We start from the raw sequence: 20514 nt of genomic DNA on the forward strand, positions 1-20514 counted from the left end.
TTCACTTAAGTAAGAGGATAGGATTATGTGCAGTGGAGTTATCAACAGTATACAAGACACACCTTCTGTCCTATATGATGCAGATTTTCTGCATTTCCCATTTTATGATGCCTTTTCCCGTGGTGTTTCCTTTTTACTCTCGCCTAGACAAGAAAACCCGAGATATGTTTGATTGGAATTGTTCCATTCATATATCGAGACAAGCTTAATTTTCACTCCAAGATCCAAGCATTCTTTGCATTTTAAAATGATTTGTCGCCTTTTGTAGTTCATGAAATGCAAGTACTCTAATCTAATTTAATTTATTACACACAACAATTCCATAATAGCGCAATAAATAAAGAAACGTATTATACATTACAAGAAAATAGGACATTCGCAAACAAGGTGCATGTGATTTTCTTTAGAGAAACTGACACATTATATGCATTTGAATCAAATTTTTTCTTCACCAGTAACTCAATGATTAGGTGCTAGTGTTTTTTTTTTCTTTGCCTTCAGACTTCCTAAATGAAAGTATTGTGAATTTTCATTGGCTCCTGTGCCACCTTAGCAAAGGATACACTTTTTCCACCTCCTTGTTTAGAGAGTTCTTTCGAAGTTGTAGTTTCGGTATTCTCTTTGTTTTCTTGAGGATTGCAACTGTGTTGTTTAATTACATGGCAGCTGGGAGACGAGATGGTTTTGGGACCTCCTCCAAATTTGCCATGCTTATTTTTTTTGTTTCCATGTGGTGACATCATTTGTTGCGGGGGTGTGCTTGATGTTGATGGAGGACGCTGAGATGGTTTTTCCGGTTGCATAGGAGCCACAGAAGCGATGGCGATTTTTTGAGCTGGTTTAGGATTTTCTTCCACTGGTTTTGTTTGAGGTACTGGGTCTGTTTTCTCCTTTGTCTTTGATATTGATGTATCAGTTTCTGTAATTTCAAACGACGGCTTCAACACCTACACAAATTGAAAATCAAATTGTCCTAATGATTCTGCAAGAAAACAATAAAACGCAATGGTCATTGCCGTTAACTTTACGCCTAAAATAAAGCCATAACAGAGCATTACAGAGATAACATGTGCTATATACTTACAGATTTATCGGTTTTATTACTGTCCATTTTCTTCAAATCGGAAGTTTTTTCACCCTGCTTTTCATCGGAGATCTGAAAGAGATAGATCCTGAAACTATATGTGCATCACAACATATACAGTATATAAGTACGAAACATTATAAATGTAAACATGTAGGATAAAAAAAGGCAAACGAGTCACGCACAGACAGCATGCATTTATTTGCTTCTTAGCACATCCTAAAACAGTCACTATCAAGATACTCTTAACAATGACAAATATTTCCATGACACTGAATTGATTAATGTCATAAAATTAGTGTCATGGAATGGAAATCATGTCTGCGTGTGTGCATTTTTTTTTGGGGGGGGGGGGCTTTTCAGTGAATACCTACCTTGTTCAGGTCAGATTTGTCCTTGGACATCTGTACTTTTTCCTCTGATTTATCTTTGGTGGTTTTCTCCTTCAGCATCTTGAATCCCCCCTCCTTAGTAGACTCCACTTCCAGTTCCCCCTCCGACACCTCTTCCTCCGAGTCAATCGTTTCATCCGTGCTGTCCTCGTCTGTGGGCTACAAAATTCATTGAGAGAAAAGAAAAAAGGATTTCGTGGTATTTCGCACTTTAGAATTCTAAACCAGAGAACAAAGCAAATTGCAATGGTCTCTACATATGTAGTAATATTCTCCATCGAAGCAATGGTTGGGCAATGTATTCAAACATGCTAAGCTTATTCATAAATTAAGCAACATTCAGTATATTTAGAAAAAATGCTGAACAGGTATGTTTATTTATTTCAACTATTTAATGGGTACCATTAATGGTGATGGAAAATGTTTTACAAATATACATATTTTTATCTTGCGTTTAAAATGTTTCTGTATGAATAAGGATGCAACTGCTTTGTAAAAGAGCCTCCCTACAAGGTGTTTACAAACGTAAATACATGTACCTCATAATCTGGATCATCCTCAGATAAGTAGTTGTCCAGATCCAGATTGGTCAGGTCATCCTCGGAATCATCAGAAAAGTCAGGGTGCTTCCTCTTCTTCTGTTCACACGTCAGTAGAGAGCACTCGTTCAGCGACTCTAGAAAAATGTATAGGTACATAGAATAAGGAAGTAGTCTAAATAAAGATTAGAAGACAAAGCCCACTGGAAAGTGCAGCCTTCCTGGAAACAACAACAAAACTTACTATTCCATCCAAAATAGCATAATAGATATAAAAATCCCCTCACCATTAGAACTTAATTTGTACAAGTTTTGTCTGTCACCCCTGTACTAATGTTTTGGGTTACAGTACATCCAAGGCACCTGGGACAAGATGACAAAGGGGCCTACCTCCACCTTTTTTTGTGACATGCGCTATTCTTTATTGCTCATTTACTTGCCATTTTTACCCTTTCCCACTTACTTTGCAAAACGATGGCATGTACCTGCATTCCACTACCATATGCTTAAAGTATCCAATTTAACACTTACTGTGTTTGCTACAAGTGAGGAACCTCCTAATGTCTGTCTGTTTCACGTGACTCGTCGGGATCCCAAACAAACGGAAGGCGGCGTTCTTCACATTACCCCATAAGGAGGAGGGAGGGAGCCGCTTTTTTGGCGATACCTTTAAAATGTTGTGTGCACAGGGTTGAAATATAAATTGCATTGCAGAAAGTAAGTCAATTTTCCAATTTAGAGTTACTTGAAAAGTTTTCAGTGGAGAATAAGAGAGTGAATTTCAACAAGAATATGCAGTCAATTTAAGAGAAATTATATTATATAAATGTTGACTGACGTTTTTCATACTAATTGTTAGGCCATTATTTATACACTGTCTACGGATTTTTCCGGTTTTTTTTTTATCATGGCAAGGAGCACACGGTGGGTGTGACCGGTCGGCAGGAGATGCCTCCATGGCACCTGATCCAGGCCCGTAGGAAGCAATTTCAGTTTTGGGGGGGGGGCACAGCTATACATTTTCAGTTGAGGGGGCACTATCAACTACCAAAAATTCCTTGACAAGCAAAGAAAAAAGGTCATCAGGCATTTTCATTGAGGGGGCACAAGCATACAGTATCTATTTTTTCTATAGTACTCTATATGTCGGCAAAATTAGGGGGCACGGCCCCCCGTGCCCCCCCCCCCCCCCCGGTTCCTACGGCCATGTGATCCCACCTCTAAATTTTGAGGTCTGTGTTTGCTCTGCTCCAAATTTGTATCGTTTCATTGGACTTTTGAGATTGAATACTGTTCGTTATCTTCATATTTCATTCAAGTCTTATATTCTATCGACAGATTTTCGATTATAATTTTCAATATTTCATTTGCATTTTTTTTCTCTCAAACACATTGGAATTATTTTTTCCTACCTTTCTGCGGGAGTAGATCTCGTCCAGCTTCTCAGGACTCATTGTCCTGGAAGTGACGTTACGGGTCGATCGTCTGCTAGCACTGCTGGTGGCTTTATGATGTTTTGAACCATTTATGAAGCTTTTTGTTTCTTTCAGAAAACAAATCTGATTCAAATATAAAATACAAGATGTGTGTTCAAACTTTTTACATTCAATTTAACAATTATTCAGTTATTTGTAGCTAAGTATACATATACATCCTTCAATTTTTCTCTGTTTAAATAAAACTTACAAAAACGGACATCGGAAACAGCAGAAATCTTCTGATCAATTCTAATATACTCTTCTCTTCATCTGAAATCTGTTATGATTTAAATACGACGAGATGTTAATGTTACAAATTACAGAAAGTTGCAACAAAAACACACAAAATTTTGAGTTATATAAAAATAACGTTACCTATAATCACCATTTCAACAATAAAAACAGTTGCACTCGAAAGAGAGAGAGAGCGAGCGAGACTAGTGAAAAAGCTTTGTAACATTTGTGTCCATTTGATTCAGCAAACCTGTTTGAGAATATAGATTGGACACAAAAATTCATGGGAAGAGTTCTACAGCAATGGTGTTGTTGATGTGTTGTTAACTAACCTTGTCAACCCAGATTTTCCCCCTACTTTTCTCCTCCAATAATTGGCCTTTGCTTGATTCTTTAGAGATGGGTGACGTCTGCACATGTTTCTCTGACGTAGAAGTGGATCTGGGTTCCAGAAGTTGCATTGGGCCCTCTGTCATCCAAAGCATGAAGTCGAGTCCGAATATCAGGAATTTTCCCAGAAAATTATTGAAAGCCGAGCGGGTTTTCTTTTTTACATATCTCATTGATCGTTGTCGTGTTTTTCTTATTATCTGTATAAGAAAGAGAATTTTATCCTCAAGAATTTTCTTATTCAAATGCTGAAAATAAAAAAAATCTAAAAATTTGTTCAATGTTAGACCAAAATTTCGATACCTTTTCTGGTCTTTTCTGAAGCAGTGGGTATGAATCTTTCAAGTCGGCTATTTTATCTCCAACGACTGCATCAATATTGGAGCCTTCAATATATAGATACAATTTAATATTTCTTTGTCCTACAATTGCGTCAAGGATATTCTTATGAACATTGAGAACATTATAATGCTGCTAAATATGTTTAACTAAGTCTAGAGAAGAAATATAAGATAAACAGGTGCATGTACGAAGTTAAATACTTTACTGTGTACCTATTAAGAAATATTAGGTACTACCAATATAATGGAATCGTTGTAACTGAGAAAGGGGTCCTTCAAATGAGATGTAGACCTACTTTTAGTACAACCTTCTAAACATGCCCAGTATAATCTCTTAATTTAGCTATATGGCTTTATTAAGCTATTCAGAATAGCTTGATAAAGTTATTCATATGCAATTTTTCACAAAAAAAAAATCCAAAACGTTTTTTGTAAGAAGTGAACAAAAAAGTCGCAAGTATTTGACTATTACATGTAATACATGTACTACGTACTATCAAAAAAGCAGCCCAAATCAAAGATATAGCTTTAACATTGCAGCTTTTGAATACTTTTATGCAATAGATGTATACATTGTTTGGATAACTGTACACCACCTTGTGTGACACTGTGTGAAGTAAGGTTCTCGAGGAGACGCAGTTTGATTTTTACATCAATGTTTTCAGGACAAAGTTGAACACTTATCACTGCACTAAGGTGCAACTTTTTGTACATTGCTGGAAATAACACATTTATAAAAAAAGGTGTTATGAAATAGCTAAATCAAGTATTTCTGAATAGCTTTATAAAGCTATATAGCTAATTCAAGCTTTATAGCTTAATCAAGAGATTGTGCTGGACCTGATAATATCTGAATGTATCGATGACCTACGTGTTTTTATGCGTTTTAGACAGGTCTGGTACAATCACTACATTTAGCTACGTAGCTTGAATTACCTATATAGATTTATTTACCTACCTGAAGCAGCTTTATTTAGCTACTAAATCAAACTTATTTTTTAAATTAGCATTTTTTTCAGAAAGTGCAGAAAATTGCACTTTGAAGCAGTGATAATGTTCAACTTTGAACTCATCTGAAAACAATTCATGAAAAAAATCACTCTTAGAGATGTGTCTTTTTCTGCGCGTAAATAAAGCTATGGTTGGTAATTGTAGCTACGTAGCTAAATGTACTGATTGTACTGGACCTGTTAGGTACTTAAAGATTAACGTTAATGAATAATTACAAGATTCAAACATTTAAACAATGCAACAAGTAAATGATTAAAACATCTTGAATCTTACAAGAAAAATGCAAGAGTTGCTTATCTTGCCCTGAGTGAATCATTTAGGACAGGGCAAACCTCAATTCCTATCTATTTTTTTCTATATTTTTAAAAAAATATTATAATTTGTGTGGCAAAAAAATCAGTTTTGGATATTATATGAAATAAAACTATTTGCACTAGTTAATTTACGCATACACAGTGCATGTGGCAATTTGGAGATTTTTTTCCCAAAGTAATTTATTCTGTATTTCTTAGCATCAAAGGAAAAGGGTGGGGGTGTTAATCACTGATTCATCACCGTTTTCTACGGAGATCTACAGGCTAGATTATAGAAAGCAATAATTAGGAGTTTGAGTGGTTTTCCTCTGTAACCACGTAACAAAGTTCGAATTCGCAATACTTTACTGTACAATACGAAAATCATTTTTTTTTTCCGAAGAGAAACTCAAGGAACGTACTTACCAGCCAGTCTTTTAATATGCAAACTTTCTGCTAGAAAATTCCATCCCCATTCTAGAGCAGAGAATCCCACCTCCGTCGCAGAGCATATTTGCTTAGTTTTCTCGTACAGTTGGAGAGCGCTATCTACGGCAGGGATTTCTTCCAATTCCTCCCATATTTTGAAGTGATTATCTTCAACTTCGTTAGTAATTTTTAGTTTCTCCGCTTCTCTCTCCATGGCCGCCCTGTACATGTCTGAGGAAGGCGGTAAAATGACTCTTTACACACGTGAAGACAATTCAATCTGGTGACGATTCGGTTGACTGCCCTTAATTCTTTTGTCCCGAGTAGCAATCGCTTGGAATGAGATTGGCAAACATTGCCTCTTATGTTTTATAAATTCAAATCCATTTTACCGAAAAGCAAGTATGATTTCCATTTTTTGACATCGCTTATAATAATTATTATCTTAATATTCTAAAAAAATAATAATAATAATATAAAAGAGAATAATTATGTGCAACCAAGAAGGAGCGGATCAAACGCAGCTATCATAGGAACATGCATGTAACAGTCTACGAAACGACACAAAATCACTGCTTTTAAGCAAAATCAGTTAAAGCAATATAAGCTGCATTTTTGGGAATTTTATTTTGCTGTTAAAAATGTGCTGTTATGATAAATCTGTATGTAATTTAATCCTTTATGATCAATTAGACTAAAAGAAAGGATTAATTTTTTTCTGTACAATGGAATGTATAGTATTATATTAGAAATCAATATTGTACAGGACGACAATAATGTCATCTTGCTTCGATCAAAGCATATAAATAGTTCTTCCATCGCAAATATGAACAACAGAAGTTTAAAAACGTTCTATTTTCTGTCTTTGAATTTGTTAATTACAATATTTCAACAAATATTCCGACATCATATTGCTTTAAATATATAGATGTATATGTATGCATTTATTTGAATATCATATACATGTATTTGTTGACTCCAATTTATTAATGAAGTGTGTTACTACGAGTATTCGTATCTGAATTACTTGAACACCCGTAGCACGCATAGTCAAATAATTTTCGGCATTGCAATATACGTGGTACTATTTGAACCCCCCCCCTCTCTCTCTCTGGGTTGTAGTTTCTAATTTGTCTCTTTTGACAAATGCTACTGTATACATAGAAGATATTATATAAATAGTGCACGTTTTTGAGGGTAACAGTTAAAATTGACACCCCAAGGAAAACCATTGTCAACCGACGCGTCAGCGGAGGTTGACAATGGTTTTCCGAGGGGTGTCAATTTCAACTGTTACCCTCAAAAAACGTGCACTATTTATTTTATTATACTGAATGTCTTATTGATTTCGGATGTCATAAAAAAAAAATTCGGAGATCGTCGTTAAGTTCACGCTTAGAAAGCTTTCAAACGGTTAGAAAGCTTTCAAACTCACCGCTTCTATTTTTCTCAATAAGAAAGCTTCGTCTGTCGTTTGTTGTTTTCAAGTAAGCTACATCGGACGCAAGCTTTTATTGACGTCGTTTATTTGGCTTCTTTCAAACGCACAACTGACGTTTTGAGAATTCTACGGTGAACCGTACGCGCATGATTTGAACGCATGTGACATTTTCGTAATGTTACCCGTTGCCAACTGTGTTGCTAACGCTGAGGGTAATATTACGGATTGTTAAATGCGTCTAAACCAATCAGATTTTAGTATTTAACATGAAAGTATAATAATAACTACATATTAAATGTTAATCAAATTAGCCGAGAGCCTTTTATCGTGATGTAAACCCCATGGTCCAATACGACAAATGTACTCCGATATAAATCTTACGAGTATCTAAATATTGCACAATGAAGAGTTCTAATTCCATGGTAAATTTATGCAGTTGGAGTAATTTGCTCTTTGATGTAAGATAGTCTACAGTGAAAATGTTAGATTTAATTCTGCATTAAATAATACGTACTGTATCACGCTTATCAAACTTAATCATGAAAATTTACTTTATTTATTGCCTTTGTAGGCTTTTGTATCGAACTCTGATAGCAATAATTAAAGAAGCGAATACATGCGCACGTACTAGTATTAAAAACAATTCCATTGGGTAGTTTCCATATTATAGACATGCGAATTCCGTTTATAGACATGCGAATTCCGTTTTAGAAATTTTCAATTTTATGTGCATTAAAGTCCCATAACCTATCTAGTAATGTCCAGCCAGACAAAGCGAAACTTAACGTGATACATTGTACAAATCGTCAACTTAACTGACAGGTGCCCTCACTTATCTTACAACACACGGAAATAGTATTTTTATGGTGTCCGGGCTGTTTTGGATACCGTAATATGTGTCTTGATGGACAATGATGCACACATTAAATTAATTCTGTTTAATACTAGTACCAACGCTTTTATTTGTTTTTGATTCGTTACTTTACCAATTTCCCCGAGGTCATTAATGCGCGCGCGCGAGTGTGTGTGTGTGTGTGTGTTTTTCGGGTAAATTTGATGCTGTCATATGGTGTATGTTGTCACATCTTCGGACACCTAAAAAAGGTGACTTTAAACCAAAAAAACAAAACGAAAGATTTAGACCGAACACTAGCAAAGAATCAATTCTTGTCTGCAAAATGGCGATACAAGGACTTACATGTAATAGTTGTTTACTGCAAATTCATCTATTTTTGACCGTTCCCTAATGTGCTTCAGGTAAAGTCGCAGAAAATTGTTCAAAGAAAACAACCTAAAGCCAATGGAATTTTTGTTGCATTTTTTGTTCTTTTGTTTGCGTGTTTACTACTTTTAAAATTTTGTTTTATATTAGAGTTTATCTGTAGAAATGAATGAGTAGGGATTCGGACAAAGTTATAATACACTTTGATGTCCAGTTTTGAAGAATTCAAATTTAATCAAAATAAATTTTTAATTTGTCAGATCTTATTTCTACTTTAATTTGTTTGCTTGTGCCGAAAATAAAAGTGTCATAATTCAGAATGTATATAAACTCTACAATCATATTCATTTTATGCTTTTCTGTTTCACAAAGAGATCGCCATTTTGTCTATTAAAAAATTCTTAGATTGCATACCCCTCTGCATAAATTTTGCCCCATTTCGTCAATGAGTTCACATTTTATTTCATTTCTGTAAACATAGATTTTAAAATATTTAAATTCAAATTATTCATTGTATTTAATTTACTTTTCAATAGGCATATATCTCAATACATGTGTATCATGTCGAAAATACAAATCATAAATTGTAAGTGCTATGTACAGAATATCACAGATTTTTTTAAAGGCTTCGTGCCCGTAAGCAAAAGATATGAGTATCTGAAAATTGGCGTAATTGGTCACTAGAATATTTGCGTGCGTGACGTCATTGCAGCAATAGGCGACTTCAAAGTGAACATTAATATTCAACCAGATTTCTGTCATTTCCACTATCCAACTTTTGCAAGTTTTTTCCCTAATAACTGGCTTTAGCGAGAATCAAGAATTTGTTTTTTCCTTCTCAAACGATATGGCAATTGTTGAGTTAGACCCTTCTTGTTATTTCCACCAAAAGCAAAAAATGTGTATTTTACTATGTTAAAGGAGGTTAACTGACTCCAAAGATGGAGCTTCTACTTGCGTGAAAAAGAAATCACCCACCAAAAAAAGCTCCAAAATTGTTTTTATCTAACAAATGCATGCCTATGAAAATATTGAATTAATTTTTTGTAAAGCAGTTCTGCGCACTATCTAGTTCCCAAAGTTCATTTTATTCTATGATCATCATCCCTTCGTTTTCTTCCTGTCTGTCGTAGTTTGCTGAGGATCTGATTTTGGTTTTGAAGTATTACCTTGAGGGTTCGACTGAACTTGTGAATTCGAACTGACCTGGGGTTTTGAATTCTTTTGAACTTGATTTATATCATTAGATGCGTTAGCTTTAGAAGAATTTTTCTTTGTATCAGACTGCTTGTTATCATTTTCATTAGGCGCTTTTGGCGTTGCTTGATTTTTATTCTTTGCATCGGGCTGCACCGGATTTTTATGCTTTGGGTTAGGATTTGACTGATTTTTATCTACCGTCTTTGGCTGTTGGTTTTTGTCCTTTGCATTAGACTGCGCCGGGGTTTTATCCTTTGAGTTAGCATTAGGCTTATTTTTGTCCACTGCATTCGGCTGGGGTTGGTTTTTGTCCTTCGTATTAGGCTGTGCCGTGTTTTTATCCTTTAAGTTTGCATTGGGCTGATTTTTGTCCGTCGTCTTTGGCTGTGTTTGGTTTTTGTCCTTTGTATTAGGCTGCGCCGGGTTTTTATTTTTGGGGTCAGCATTAGGCTGATTTTTGTCCACTGCCTTATGCTGGGGTTGGTTTTTATCCTTTGGGTTAGAATTAGGTTGATTTTTATCTTTCGTGCTAGGCTGTGCCGGACCTTTGTCCTTAGCATTAGCCTGTGTCGGATTGTTAGCTTTGGGGTTTGGTTGGTTTTTATCTTTTGGATTACTATTAGCTAGATTTTTATCCTTTGCTTTAGGCTGAGGTTGATTTTTATCCTTTGCCTTAGGCTGTGGTTGATTTTTATCCTTTGGTTTAGTATCAGCTTTTGCATTAGGTGGCGGTTGATTTTTGTCTTTTACGTTCGGCTGAACATTTTTTGAGTTTGGCTTTGCTTGTTTGTTGTTCTTCTGCGCAGGCGTTGTTTTGCCGCTTTGTTTGCCCGGTGTAGGAGTCTGGCTAGGTTGCTGCTCTTGTTGCCTATCTTTGTCAGATTTATTCGCCATATTGGTATTCTGAGGAGAAAAAAATCGCCAAAATTATTGGTTTTCTTGGTATTCTAATAATTTAAAAACACCATATTGGTACTAAGTATTCTAATAAAAAAAATATCCATATTGGTATTCTAATTTAAAAATCGCCATATAAGTGTTCTAATATTATATAAAAAATCGCAATATTGGTATTCCATTAGAAAAATAGCCATATTGATATTCTGATTTTTTTAAAAATCAAAGTGATATCAATATTGATTATATGACATCAAAAAACATCGCGATTTCCCATTAGTACTACAGAGTTGGAAGAATGAAAACCAAATGCTTTTCTCTTTGTTCTCTTGTATTTGTTTAATTACCGTACATTATTTAATGTAAACAACAAACTGTTTTGTAATTAATTAAAACTCTTGAAAAACAGTATTGTCGCTCGTCAAACAAATAGTGTTCCCACAAATATGGCACTACAAAAATCAATTTTTCCTATCATAAATCTAAAAAAATATTCATTGTAATTGTTTGCATCAATGTTTTTAACAATCCTTGATATCGACGCCAGAATTCAGTGATCTTCACCAAAGAATGCAGGCGATTGAACATTTAGCAACATCGTTTATTTGTTGCACAATTGATTTTCTGTTCCCCCTCCATGTGATTTTTTTTAAAATTCAAACATTGAATATAGCCTATGTTTTGAAGTTAGTAGTTACTTCAGAATTAAAATTAAATTACAAAAAAAAAAACCAAACAAACAAACAAAATAAAACAAAAAATAACAAAAAACAAAAACAAAACACAACTCAAAGCATACCCAGACATAGAAGGTTGCTGCTCCATTGCTGACTCCCCGAATTTGTTCTAGTGAAAATTTAGACTGCATCTTCAGAACTCTTTGACTTGTTTTAGAATTTATATTAATGGTATCTGCGTTTCGAACTTCCCTTATTAAACTCTCTTTTCCATATCGACCTAGGAGGCATTGTACATCAGTCCAGTCCTAAGAACATAACAGAATCATTAATAGTAAATTATGTATCATTATTTTTTTTTCATTTAAAACTGTTCTGATAAATCATTATTTCAAAAGTACTCATTTATGTAGTAATTGAAATTTCTCATCTCCATTGGAGATGTTTGGTGTCTGTTGATTTAGGCGAGTGAAGGAGTGACCGTATTATAAGTCGCAATATCAAACGATTTCCATTTTATTTTTTTTTAAAAGTCATGTCGTCCCTCATTTCCAGAAAGAAAAGAAAACACCTCACACATACACTTAGTTTTTCCTCGTCATAACCAAGTAACATATACGTTCCCATCATGACCTCATGGACGCCATCTGGTGGGTGATGATAGCTTCGTATCTCCGAGATCGTTGATTGGTCCATTTCGAGGATATCATGGCGATACTGATCAAGTTCCGTCAAATGCTCGCGCAGCCTTTTAGCTGTGTCAAGAGGTTGACTTAACTCGGAAACGTACTCCGAGGCTTCCACTCTTTCGATTGCTTTGTCTAAAATGCCTGGATGACGTCGTAATATTGCATCACGAAGTTCTGTGTAATAAAGAAAAAGTTACCTTATTCATTAACACTGATCAAGAATATACACTGTTTTAAAGGCAAATAGTAATCTTGTAGTGCATTGTAAAGACAATCATGTGTTTTGCTAAATTGTACAAGAATGCTTATTAAAATGTAGTGGGAAGAATTCACACATTTGTGTATGTTAATTTAGTTATCACTATGCGTGTGTGCAATGTTACCTTTTCTAAGATATAAAAATTTGAGCCTCTCTGTGGCGTCTGTGTAGTCGCCATTGTCTTCCAACTTATTCTTCTCGAACATAGCTATGGCATGTTCCAGCTCCTCGATGTCCGAGTTTGTGGCAGCTTGCCTCAATTGTTCTCGAATTCGTTTCTACATAATACAATATACGTTTATATATTACTACTACTATTATTCCAAATTTTGTCTTAGTTTCTCAATCAAATTGGTATCATATTTCTCTTAATCTACTTTAGTATTCGGTTACAGACAAAGCCTAGCGTATTTAGCGAAAAAAAAAACCAAAAACAAAATATATTAGCAGCTACTGAACAGAAGTTGTGCCCTATATCTCTCAGTTTTGAAATGTGAATGGAAAGATGTGTTGATTTTAGTTGTAGACAAGTTATACGTTTCATTTGTTTTAGTAAATTTACGTGTTATAGGAAGTTCAAGGTTGATAGGGTTGACAGTTTTTCTGTTAATACTTTATGAGGTCTCCTCTTTGGAATGCAAATCCTTGAAGTCAATTACTTGTCTAGTTTGTTTCAATTGCTGTATATAAGAAATACTTTAATCCGTAGATTACAGGTACAAATTTTGCTAAAGGCTTCGTGTCGCTACAATTTTGCAAGTACACTGTACATGACCCAAAGACCTTGAAAGTCAACTGAATCTCTTGGACAATTCCAGATTATCTCTAAAACATGAGTCATACTTATGTCAAATGCGAGTTACTCATATTGCTTTGCTACAAAATTTATGACAAACCAAAATCTTACTCTTTTCATCGACAAAAATTATAAACAAAATAAGATTCACGCTTTTCCTTTCAGTCTTTCGGTAACCTTGACCACGAAAAATAACCCTAATTTAAGGATGTATGCAACTTTTATACTCAGTGTGAGCATCCGGTTTTGTTCTTCTCCAGCCTTTAGTTATATCAAAGTTTGTGCCAAATGGACAAAACTATCGAAGTGAATGGCTTTAAACTTACCTAGAACCTTGAGCACTGGACCCATGGTTTTAGAGAGATTTTGTAAATTAGCACAAATCGTTTTCGTGTCACTCTAATTGTCCAGGATTAAGGGTATAGTTTTGAGATTGCTAAACTTTTACGATAGGTTCCTACTATAGCAGGATTCAAGATGATGAGGTCCAGGACCTTTACAGGTCTACAATCCTTTCACCTTTAGATCCTATATATACCGAAAGAGGGTGAAGTTACAATCTTTCCACTTAAAATACGTTTTTCAGAGAAGAAGATGAAAATTCTTTCAGTTTACGACAGATGGTATTGATAGCATTAGTTCAATTTGGCGACTAAGGTGACCGTAATTCTCATTTAGCAATATAAATGTGAAAATATCTGTACCTGAAAACTTAAACTTAGATAAAAAATGTGCATGTGCTCGTATTGCTTTGTTCTAAAAAAAAATGCGTTACATGTTTGATTTTTTCCCTGTAGATAAGTTTACTCTAAAAAAAATATATAAGAAAAATAAAGAAAAGAAGGCTATCTATAAAAATATAGCCTCATATAGGAAAGACACCAGACAGTAATACTTGCACAAAAGAAGCATTTGAGACAGATGAGGTCAAGATGGCGATTTATCAGTATTGAAACTATGCTCTCCGGTAAGTATATCATGCCGGTTGCTAATTGGTATGATTACTGTCATATATTGATATTTTAAAATATATACAACGGCAATAACTCAGTGCTGATCTATTGTTATTGTATGTTAAAGTTACCTTTTGTGGCAGTCATTTTTTGTCAAAAGCGACTGAAGTATTAAATGGTACTACATGTATATATGTTCCGGTTTTCTTTGAAGTGTGTGAATTTGCCTGGGGGTATATATGTTAATTGCATGACTTACCTGAATGTTTCTGTGTAAACTGTATAAACTTGCATGGTTTTATCTGTCTTAACAGTGTGACTTACTTTTTATGTCAATCTTGTCTTAATGTGTCTGTGTTAACTGATAAGGTTGTATCGACTTACCTGGATGTTTCTGTGTGAACTGTATACATATGGTTGTGTCTGTGTTAATTGTGTGACTTGCTTCGCTGTGTCACTATTTACTGTACAGACTTGCCTGGTTGTGTCAGTGTTAACTGTGCACTTGCCTGGTTGTGTCAGTGTTAACTGTGCACTTGCCTGGTTGTGTCAGTGTTAACTGTGCACTTGCCTGGTTGTGTCAGTGTTAACTATGTGGACCTCCCACTATTTGTCACTGAAAACTATGAGAACTTTCTTGGTTGTGTCAGGTCAATTGTGTTGACTTGGTAATGCCACTGTTAGACTAATTATCATACTTATATACTTTGAATGTTGTTTGAAAGTACGTTACCGAGTAGCAGTGCCTAAACATAAGCGTTCTTTATCTAAAAGAAAATACTGATAAAAACAGAAAATAAGTGAAGATAAGAGGGAAAGAAAGTTAAGATTGTTACATATACTAGTAGAAATAATTTCTACTTTTATAATTAATGAATGCCACTCTCTGTTACGTAAAAAACAAACTATGCGACAGTTATATGCGGTAGGGTAACCATGGAAATATATCAACGTTACCAAGGAAACTCAACGTTACCAAGTATCCTATTTCTTTCTGTGGTTTTCCCTAGTGAAATGGAATAATGTTCACTGTTATTTTGCTTTGATTTTTTTAAATAAAGGTTGAAGTTAAATATATTCAATTATAGAGAGAAATATATTTAATTTTTTGTTGATTTATCAATAGACTTGGATCGTATCCATAAATTTTAGTTATCACGAGCCAAACTAATTAGCATTTCCTTCGCCTAACGACATCCACATCATATTCTAAAACATTAAAGTTACTAACAACGATCCCTAGATCCTTAAACAGACCAGACAAGTATTTACATAGCTCTGTTTGAGTTTTATCTAAGATATTTACTTTTCTTCTTTAAGCCGTTTAGAGTTGTTCAGATAAATGCATACTAAATACAGTGATATTTTAATCAGCGCCATTGTTGAAATTTGTTTATTTTCTGATAACATACTAATTTTGGAATTCTAGTGTTCTCTTCCGATGATCTTCAATTTTGTCATGTCAAATTGAACACATTAGAGACAAATTAAAGTATCAAACTAACAGGGCTACACATTTCCAGCTAATTAATAAATATCTATTAAAATATCTAAGAAACAAAACACGAGTCAAAAGAAAGAAATATACATACACATGTACATGTATATACGTAACCTAATACATCAAAATATGCAAATGACCTCTCACCTTATAACCTTTTTCGTTGACTGGTTCTCTTACTTCGTTAACTTTCCCCTTCCCACCTTTATTTCCCTGCTAAAAGGAATAAGTTAATTTTATTTTTTTACTATCGAAATTTGACAGAAAAAAAGTACATAGCATAAGTTATTGGGAACAGTATGATGCATGAATAAATAAGAATGAACCTCTATTTCGATCTAAAAGATTCATAAAATTGAATCAATCAAACTATGGCATATGTAAGTGTTTGAAAAAAAAAATATAAGAGAATAAGTATTGATTTTTATGTCAAAATTTTTGGCATTAAGAATACAAATGATTTTCGAAGCATTTTTACTGTAACTCTGGTAACTTCAAAACATTACGAGAATAACATTCGTAATATTTAACCATACTGAAGTTAATTGCCCCACTTCAAACTCGAGGCTTTTTCATTAGAAGGAGTAATATTAAAAGTCATTTTTCATTATTTTTGTAGACACGTGGCTAATCCTGATTCAAGATAGATAAGAAAAATACATGAAAAATGTTAAAGCCTTCCATAATTCATATTGAAGAGTTTTGCTTCAAGATTTCAAAGAAATTTTTCTTCGTTGATCGATAAGAATTCGTAAAATATTTCAAAAGTTATTTCAATATAATTAAACAAATAACATACCGTTACAGAAAGCAATTTCTTGAACATACAGATTTTATTTCTAGTTACGTAAATAAATAAATGAGGGTGATCCACCTGACAACGTCACTAAAGCGTTTACTCTTGTATTATATTTTAAAAATTTTTACTACATCTGACAGATCGACCTGCATGATTTATAGTCTGTAATAGGGGAAGACTTTCAATTGGAGACAGAATTTAAATTGATTACACGGGAAAATATATATATATACTCAGTAAACAGAATTTATTAACAAGAGAAATACAGAGTATTTATATATTTTGGAGGGGTTAAATATGCAAAGAAGTGAGTGGTACACATAACGAGCAAGAGTAAAGTTCCATTCCTGAGGTACAAACATAAAATGATCCATACAGTGCGCTTTTTCCCAGATGGAAAAAGAAGAAGGAAAAAAATGATATTGACAGTCTGATTAATATAGATTGTAACAAGGGAAAGTCCTGATATCTAGTTGATACCTCATCTAATTTGGTCACGGTTTGAGGTTTCCGCTTTGTGGAAGTGACGTCATCAGTTTCCACTATAGTATTGAACTCTTTTTGCTGAAAACACACCCATAAAATTCCATGGTAATTGATACTAATTACTCCAGATAGCTATTATACACCGGTAATGACCCACAGGCTATTCACAACAATCCTCGGCTTGAGATATACATATTACTAAGTATTACAACCAAACATTTATGTTATATATGAGGTGATTTTTTTTTAAGTTACAGATTTTAGTACGATTTTCCTGGGGGGGGGGGGGGGGGTCTTGTTTGAAAACTTCGGATCCATATTTCAAAGAATCATTTAGCTTAGAAACTCTGAGTTTCATATACATGTATGCGTAAATGGAAAAGAAAGCATTCAAATCCACCACTCATAAACAAGGCATGAATAAATAGATTGAAATGACTTACTAGTAAACTCAAAATACATGCATAGTTTCATTATGTAAAAATAATTTTTTAATGAATACCAAAAAAAAAAAAAAAAAAAAAAATGCACAGAAATTGTAACAAATACCATAACATAAGACCTCCATGCATTACTAGTATTTTACATTTACCCTCGAGTTGGTGTGAGTAATGGTTTAAAATGTTGGAGCTGAAGATGCATGTACATGTATAAGAGATAACATGATCAGAGATGAAAAGGTGTTAATTTCTTTCAATTAATGATATTTAAACAACCTAAAAATCTTTTATAAATTGGATTAGACAGTGTATTATTATTTGAAAGATCACAGAGAAAAAAAATAATAACATTCAAATTTTAGTGTAAAAAAATTTCATTATGGCAATACTTTATTCATACATAAGTAAATTTGACGTAATTATGTATATGTGGGTTCGAAGGAGTTAACTTTTTTAAAAACTGTTCTCTTTAAAATTTATAATACTTGTAGTTATGAAACGTTTGCAATGGTTTCACTTTCTCTGGATACAGGGATAAAAAAGAGTATAAACTGCCGTTTTTGATTCGGATCAAAAGATTTGTCGCCTATGAAAATTTCAATACACTGGTTATTCCCAAATTGAGTACCTTCAAATCGATCACCGGTCTTTATTCCAGCTATTTAGTCTATTTATGATGTATATTTCTGCGATCAAGCGAAAAATCAATAAAATAGAGACCCATAAAATGCAAATAAAGCACCGAATTATCGTAAAAATGACAGAATACTTCTATTAATGACTTGATAAAAATTCTGCGTCAAAGCTTTAAGGCATGTCAAAATATCATATATGTTGGATTATGGGATGATGATAATTCAATCAAATTTCTTCGTGAATACATCTATTGGGGAAAAAAATGAAAGAAAAAAATCGGTATTTTTTTCCCTCAGTAATTGGTCACAAGGTGCAGTTTCCCTTAATGATTTTTTTTTTGAGAAACCGTTTTCGATGTACAGTTTCCCCTTACCTGTTGGTTCTTGACAGTCCCTTTTCTGCCACCCACAGCCTTTCCTCCTTGGGCCTTTCCTTTACCTTGGGCCTGCGTGTTGACGTCATCTTTGGAACCACCGCAGCCCATCTTGGACAATGATTTCCACCAGAGTTATGCCATCTTTTTTAACTTATTTTTAATGTTTCGACTTACTGCTGTTGGTGTTAAGATAGATTCGCCGTTTCTAAACACATAAAAACAACATCATACATTGCTATTCAGAATTTCATTTTAAATCATAATCATTTCGTTTATATAAGCCCAATTCAACTTAATTTGTTGAATGCTAATGTTTCCTTTAATTCAATGTGTTAAAAGCAAATGCACACATACTCGATACACTGTGCGATAAACTTTTCCAATTGAGAATGAAAACATTAAACGTTTCCAGTTTTTGATGAGAAAAAACATAGATGTAAAATCAATACCGTAGAAATTAGTGTAAAATAAAGTTTTAATAGGACGATTCCAATGTTTTGATGTGCCTTTTTGTCGATAACGGATTTATCGCTAACTTTCTATCGCGGACTATTTACAGAATGTTTATTACAAATAGATTATATTTGCCTTCTAAAAATCTCTGTATGACACTGAAAAGAGCGCGTCTTAATTATACATCTACTGTGAGATTGAATGGACAGGGATATTCAATACTTTTAAGCCCAGGAATGGTCGACAGAATGTTTACCAAGGCTTCAAATGGTAAACATTTGGGCATCAACTGGCTTTAGAGGTTAATTCACCGATACAGTCAAACACTTAAGGGGTGCTTAAATCAGTGGGCAGTGGGGAAAAAATCCATAATGAAACTTTTTATTAAGCAATTTTTCATCTTCTTTCTCATCAATTAAAAAAATGTCCCTGTAGTTTAGTTCTGTAGAGTGTAAAGATACCCTACTGTCCCTGTATTCACATCTCGTGATATTAATCCTGAGCAGGATAACAAATAAAGAAAAACATAAAAGAGATTCCAGGAGAAAAACTTAATAAAGGAAACTAACATGCTTTTGAAACAATTCCTGAGCTAAGAGCACAGTAGGGGAGATATGTACTTCGATTTTCAATCAATTTTTGGAATGCGCCATGTTTAAAAGGGACACATGTCCACAGGACCGAAAGGGGTGTGGTTTTTCATGTTCTTAATAACTTAATATATTCATCTCTTGAGTGAAGTGGACAGGCAAAGTAACATCCACGGCTATGTCCGTCCACTTCTCTAGAGAGAATAATGCATAGGGATATCCTTTTTTTTTTTGCATTGTAAACCTATCAAGTAGGTAGTGTTTATTTTGATTTATAACCTCCTTGTGTTTATTAATAACTGGCATTTTAAATCAGTTTATTTAATGTCACTAATCCCTCTAAGGGTGCAGATAATTTTTATATGGTGCTATAAAAAGTAGCACGCCCTTTTAAATCAATTTATTTCATAGACCTTTGCTCGAAGCAGACTGAATGTATAGCATACATATGTATCTTAGAAAAGTAAGAAAAAAGATCCCATAGAAACTAGATTGAATTTTACATGCATGTGTATACTAAAAAATAAAATGATTTCCCAAAACATTTTGACTGATTCTTAATCTTTGTCATTTTTTAACGTATTTCCAGATTTAGAGTACCTCCACTGGAAATATTAAGTTGGTACCAAATATGTACATCTAGATTATTTACCTTTCAATTGATCTACCTTGAAAATTTAGATTAAACTGAAATTATTAACGACCCACTTCAATCTTTTTAAGTATAAATATGAAGCATTGTTTTTAGTATGTATGGTAATAATTAACCTTTTCCAATAAATTTACTTTTTTAAAAGATTTTTTATAGTATGCATGGTAATAATTATCCTTTTTTGTATATACTTACCTTTTTTTAAAGCTAATGAATCTCAAAAATCTATTTCGCATCCTTCATTTTCGAGATAAGT

At 33.8% G+C, this 20514-nt stretch overlaps 2 protein-coding genes across 3 annotated transcripts; both read right to left on the bottom strand.

Moving 5' to 3' along the window:
• Nucleotides 1-286: 286 nt before the first annotated feature.
• Nucleotides 287-6440, bottom strand: LOC133171966 (proteoglycan 4-like). The gene is made up of 10 exons (XM_061306762.1): nt 6189-6440; nt 4421-4503; nt 4060-4317; nt 3702-3770; nt 3428-3574; nt 2547-2682; nt 2016-2152; nt 1459-1635; nt 1085-1156; nt 287-947 (listed from the first exon to the last, which is right to left on the bottom strand). Exons 1-10 carry the CDS (start codon nt 6418-6420, stop codon nt 507-509), a joined length of 1752 nt encoding a protein of 583 aa, XP_061162746.1. The 5' UTR covers nt 6421-6440; the 3' UTR covers nt 287-506.
• Nucleotides 6441-9395: 2955 nt separating this feature from the next.
• Nucleotides 9396-18759, bottom strand: LOC133200130 (ankyrin repeat domain-containing protein 11-like). Of its 2 annotated transcripts, XM_061335882.1 has the most exons (7): nt 18561-18759; nt 15974-16042; nt 15302-15331; nt 12701-12854; nt 12211-12491; nt 11751-11936; nt 9396-10957 (listed from the first exon to the last, which is right to left on the bottom strand). In XM_061335882.1, the coding sequence occupies exons 1-7, from the start codon at nt 18669-18671 to the stop codon at nt 9956-9958; spliced, it is 1833 nt and encodes a 610-aa protein (XP_061191866.1). In that variant the 5' UTR covers nt 18672-18759; the 3' UTR covers nt 9396-9955. The 2 variants fall into 2 exon arrangements, with proteins under 2 accessions (XP_061191866.1, XP_061191874.1); XM_061335890.1 differs by lacking the exon at nt 15302-15331.
• Between the last annotated feature and the right edge of the window lie 1755 nt (nt 18760-20514).

Source organism: Saccostrea echinata, unplaced genomic scaffold (assembly GCF_033153115.1).
Source record: "Saccostrea echinata isolate AGI-Se365-2 ecotype Australia unplaced genomic scaffold, CSIRO_AGI_Sech_v1 ptg000002l, whole genome shotgun sequence".
NCBI lineage: Eukaryota > Metazoa > Mollusca > Bivalvia > Ostreida > Ostreidae > Saccostrea > Saccostrea echinata.

What these genes read in the sequence shown, in the direction of transcription:
- LOC133171966 (XM_061306762.1), bottom strand. Translation starts at nt 6,420, where the DNA reads ATGTACAGGGCGGCCATGGAGAGAGAAGCGGAGAAACTAAAAATTACT. An exon ending in AGATCTACTCCCGCAGAAAG is followed by an intron (nt 2,683 to 3,427) that starts GTAGGAAAAAAT and finishes AACATTTTAAAG; the next exon opens with GTATCGCCAAAAAAGCGGCT. An exon ending in CCTCACTTGTAGCAAACACA is followed by an intron (nt 2,153 to 2,546) that starts GTAAGTGTTAAA and finishes ACATTTTTCTAG; the next exon opens with AGTCGCTGAACGAGTGCTCT.
- LOC133200130 (XM_061335882.1), bottom strand. Translation starts at nt 18,671, where the DNA reads ATGGGCTGCGGTGGTTCCAAAGATGACGTCAACACGCAGGCCCAAGGT. An exon ending in ATTTTTATATCTTAGAAAAG is followed by an intron (nt 12,492 to 12,700) that starts GTAACATTGCAC and finishes TTTATTACACAG; the next exon opens with AACTTCGTGATGCAATATTA. An exon ending in CAGCAACCTTCTATGTCTGG is followed by an intron (nt 10,958 to 11,750) that starts GTATGCTTTGAG and finishes TTTTCTCCTCAG; the next exon opens with AATACCAATATGGCGAATAA.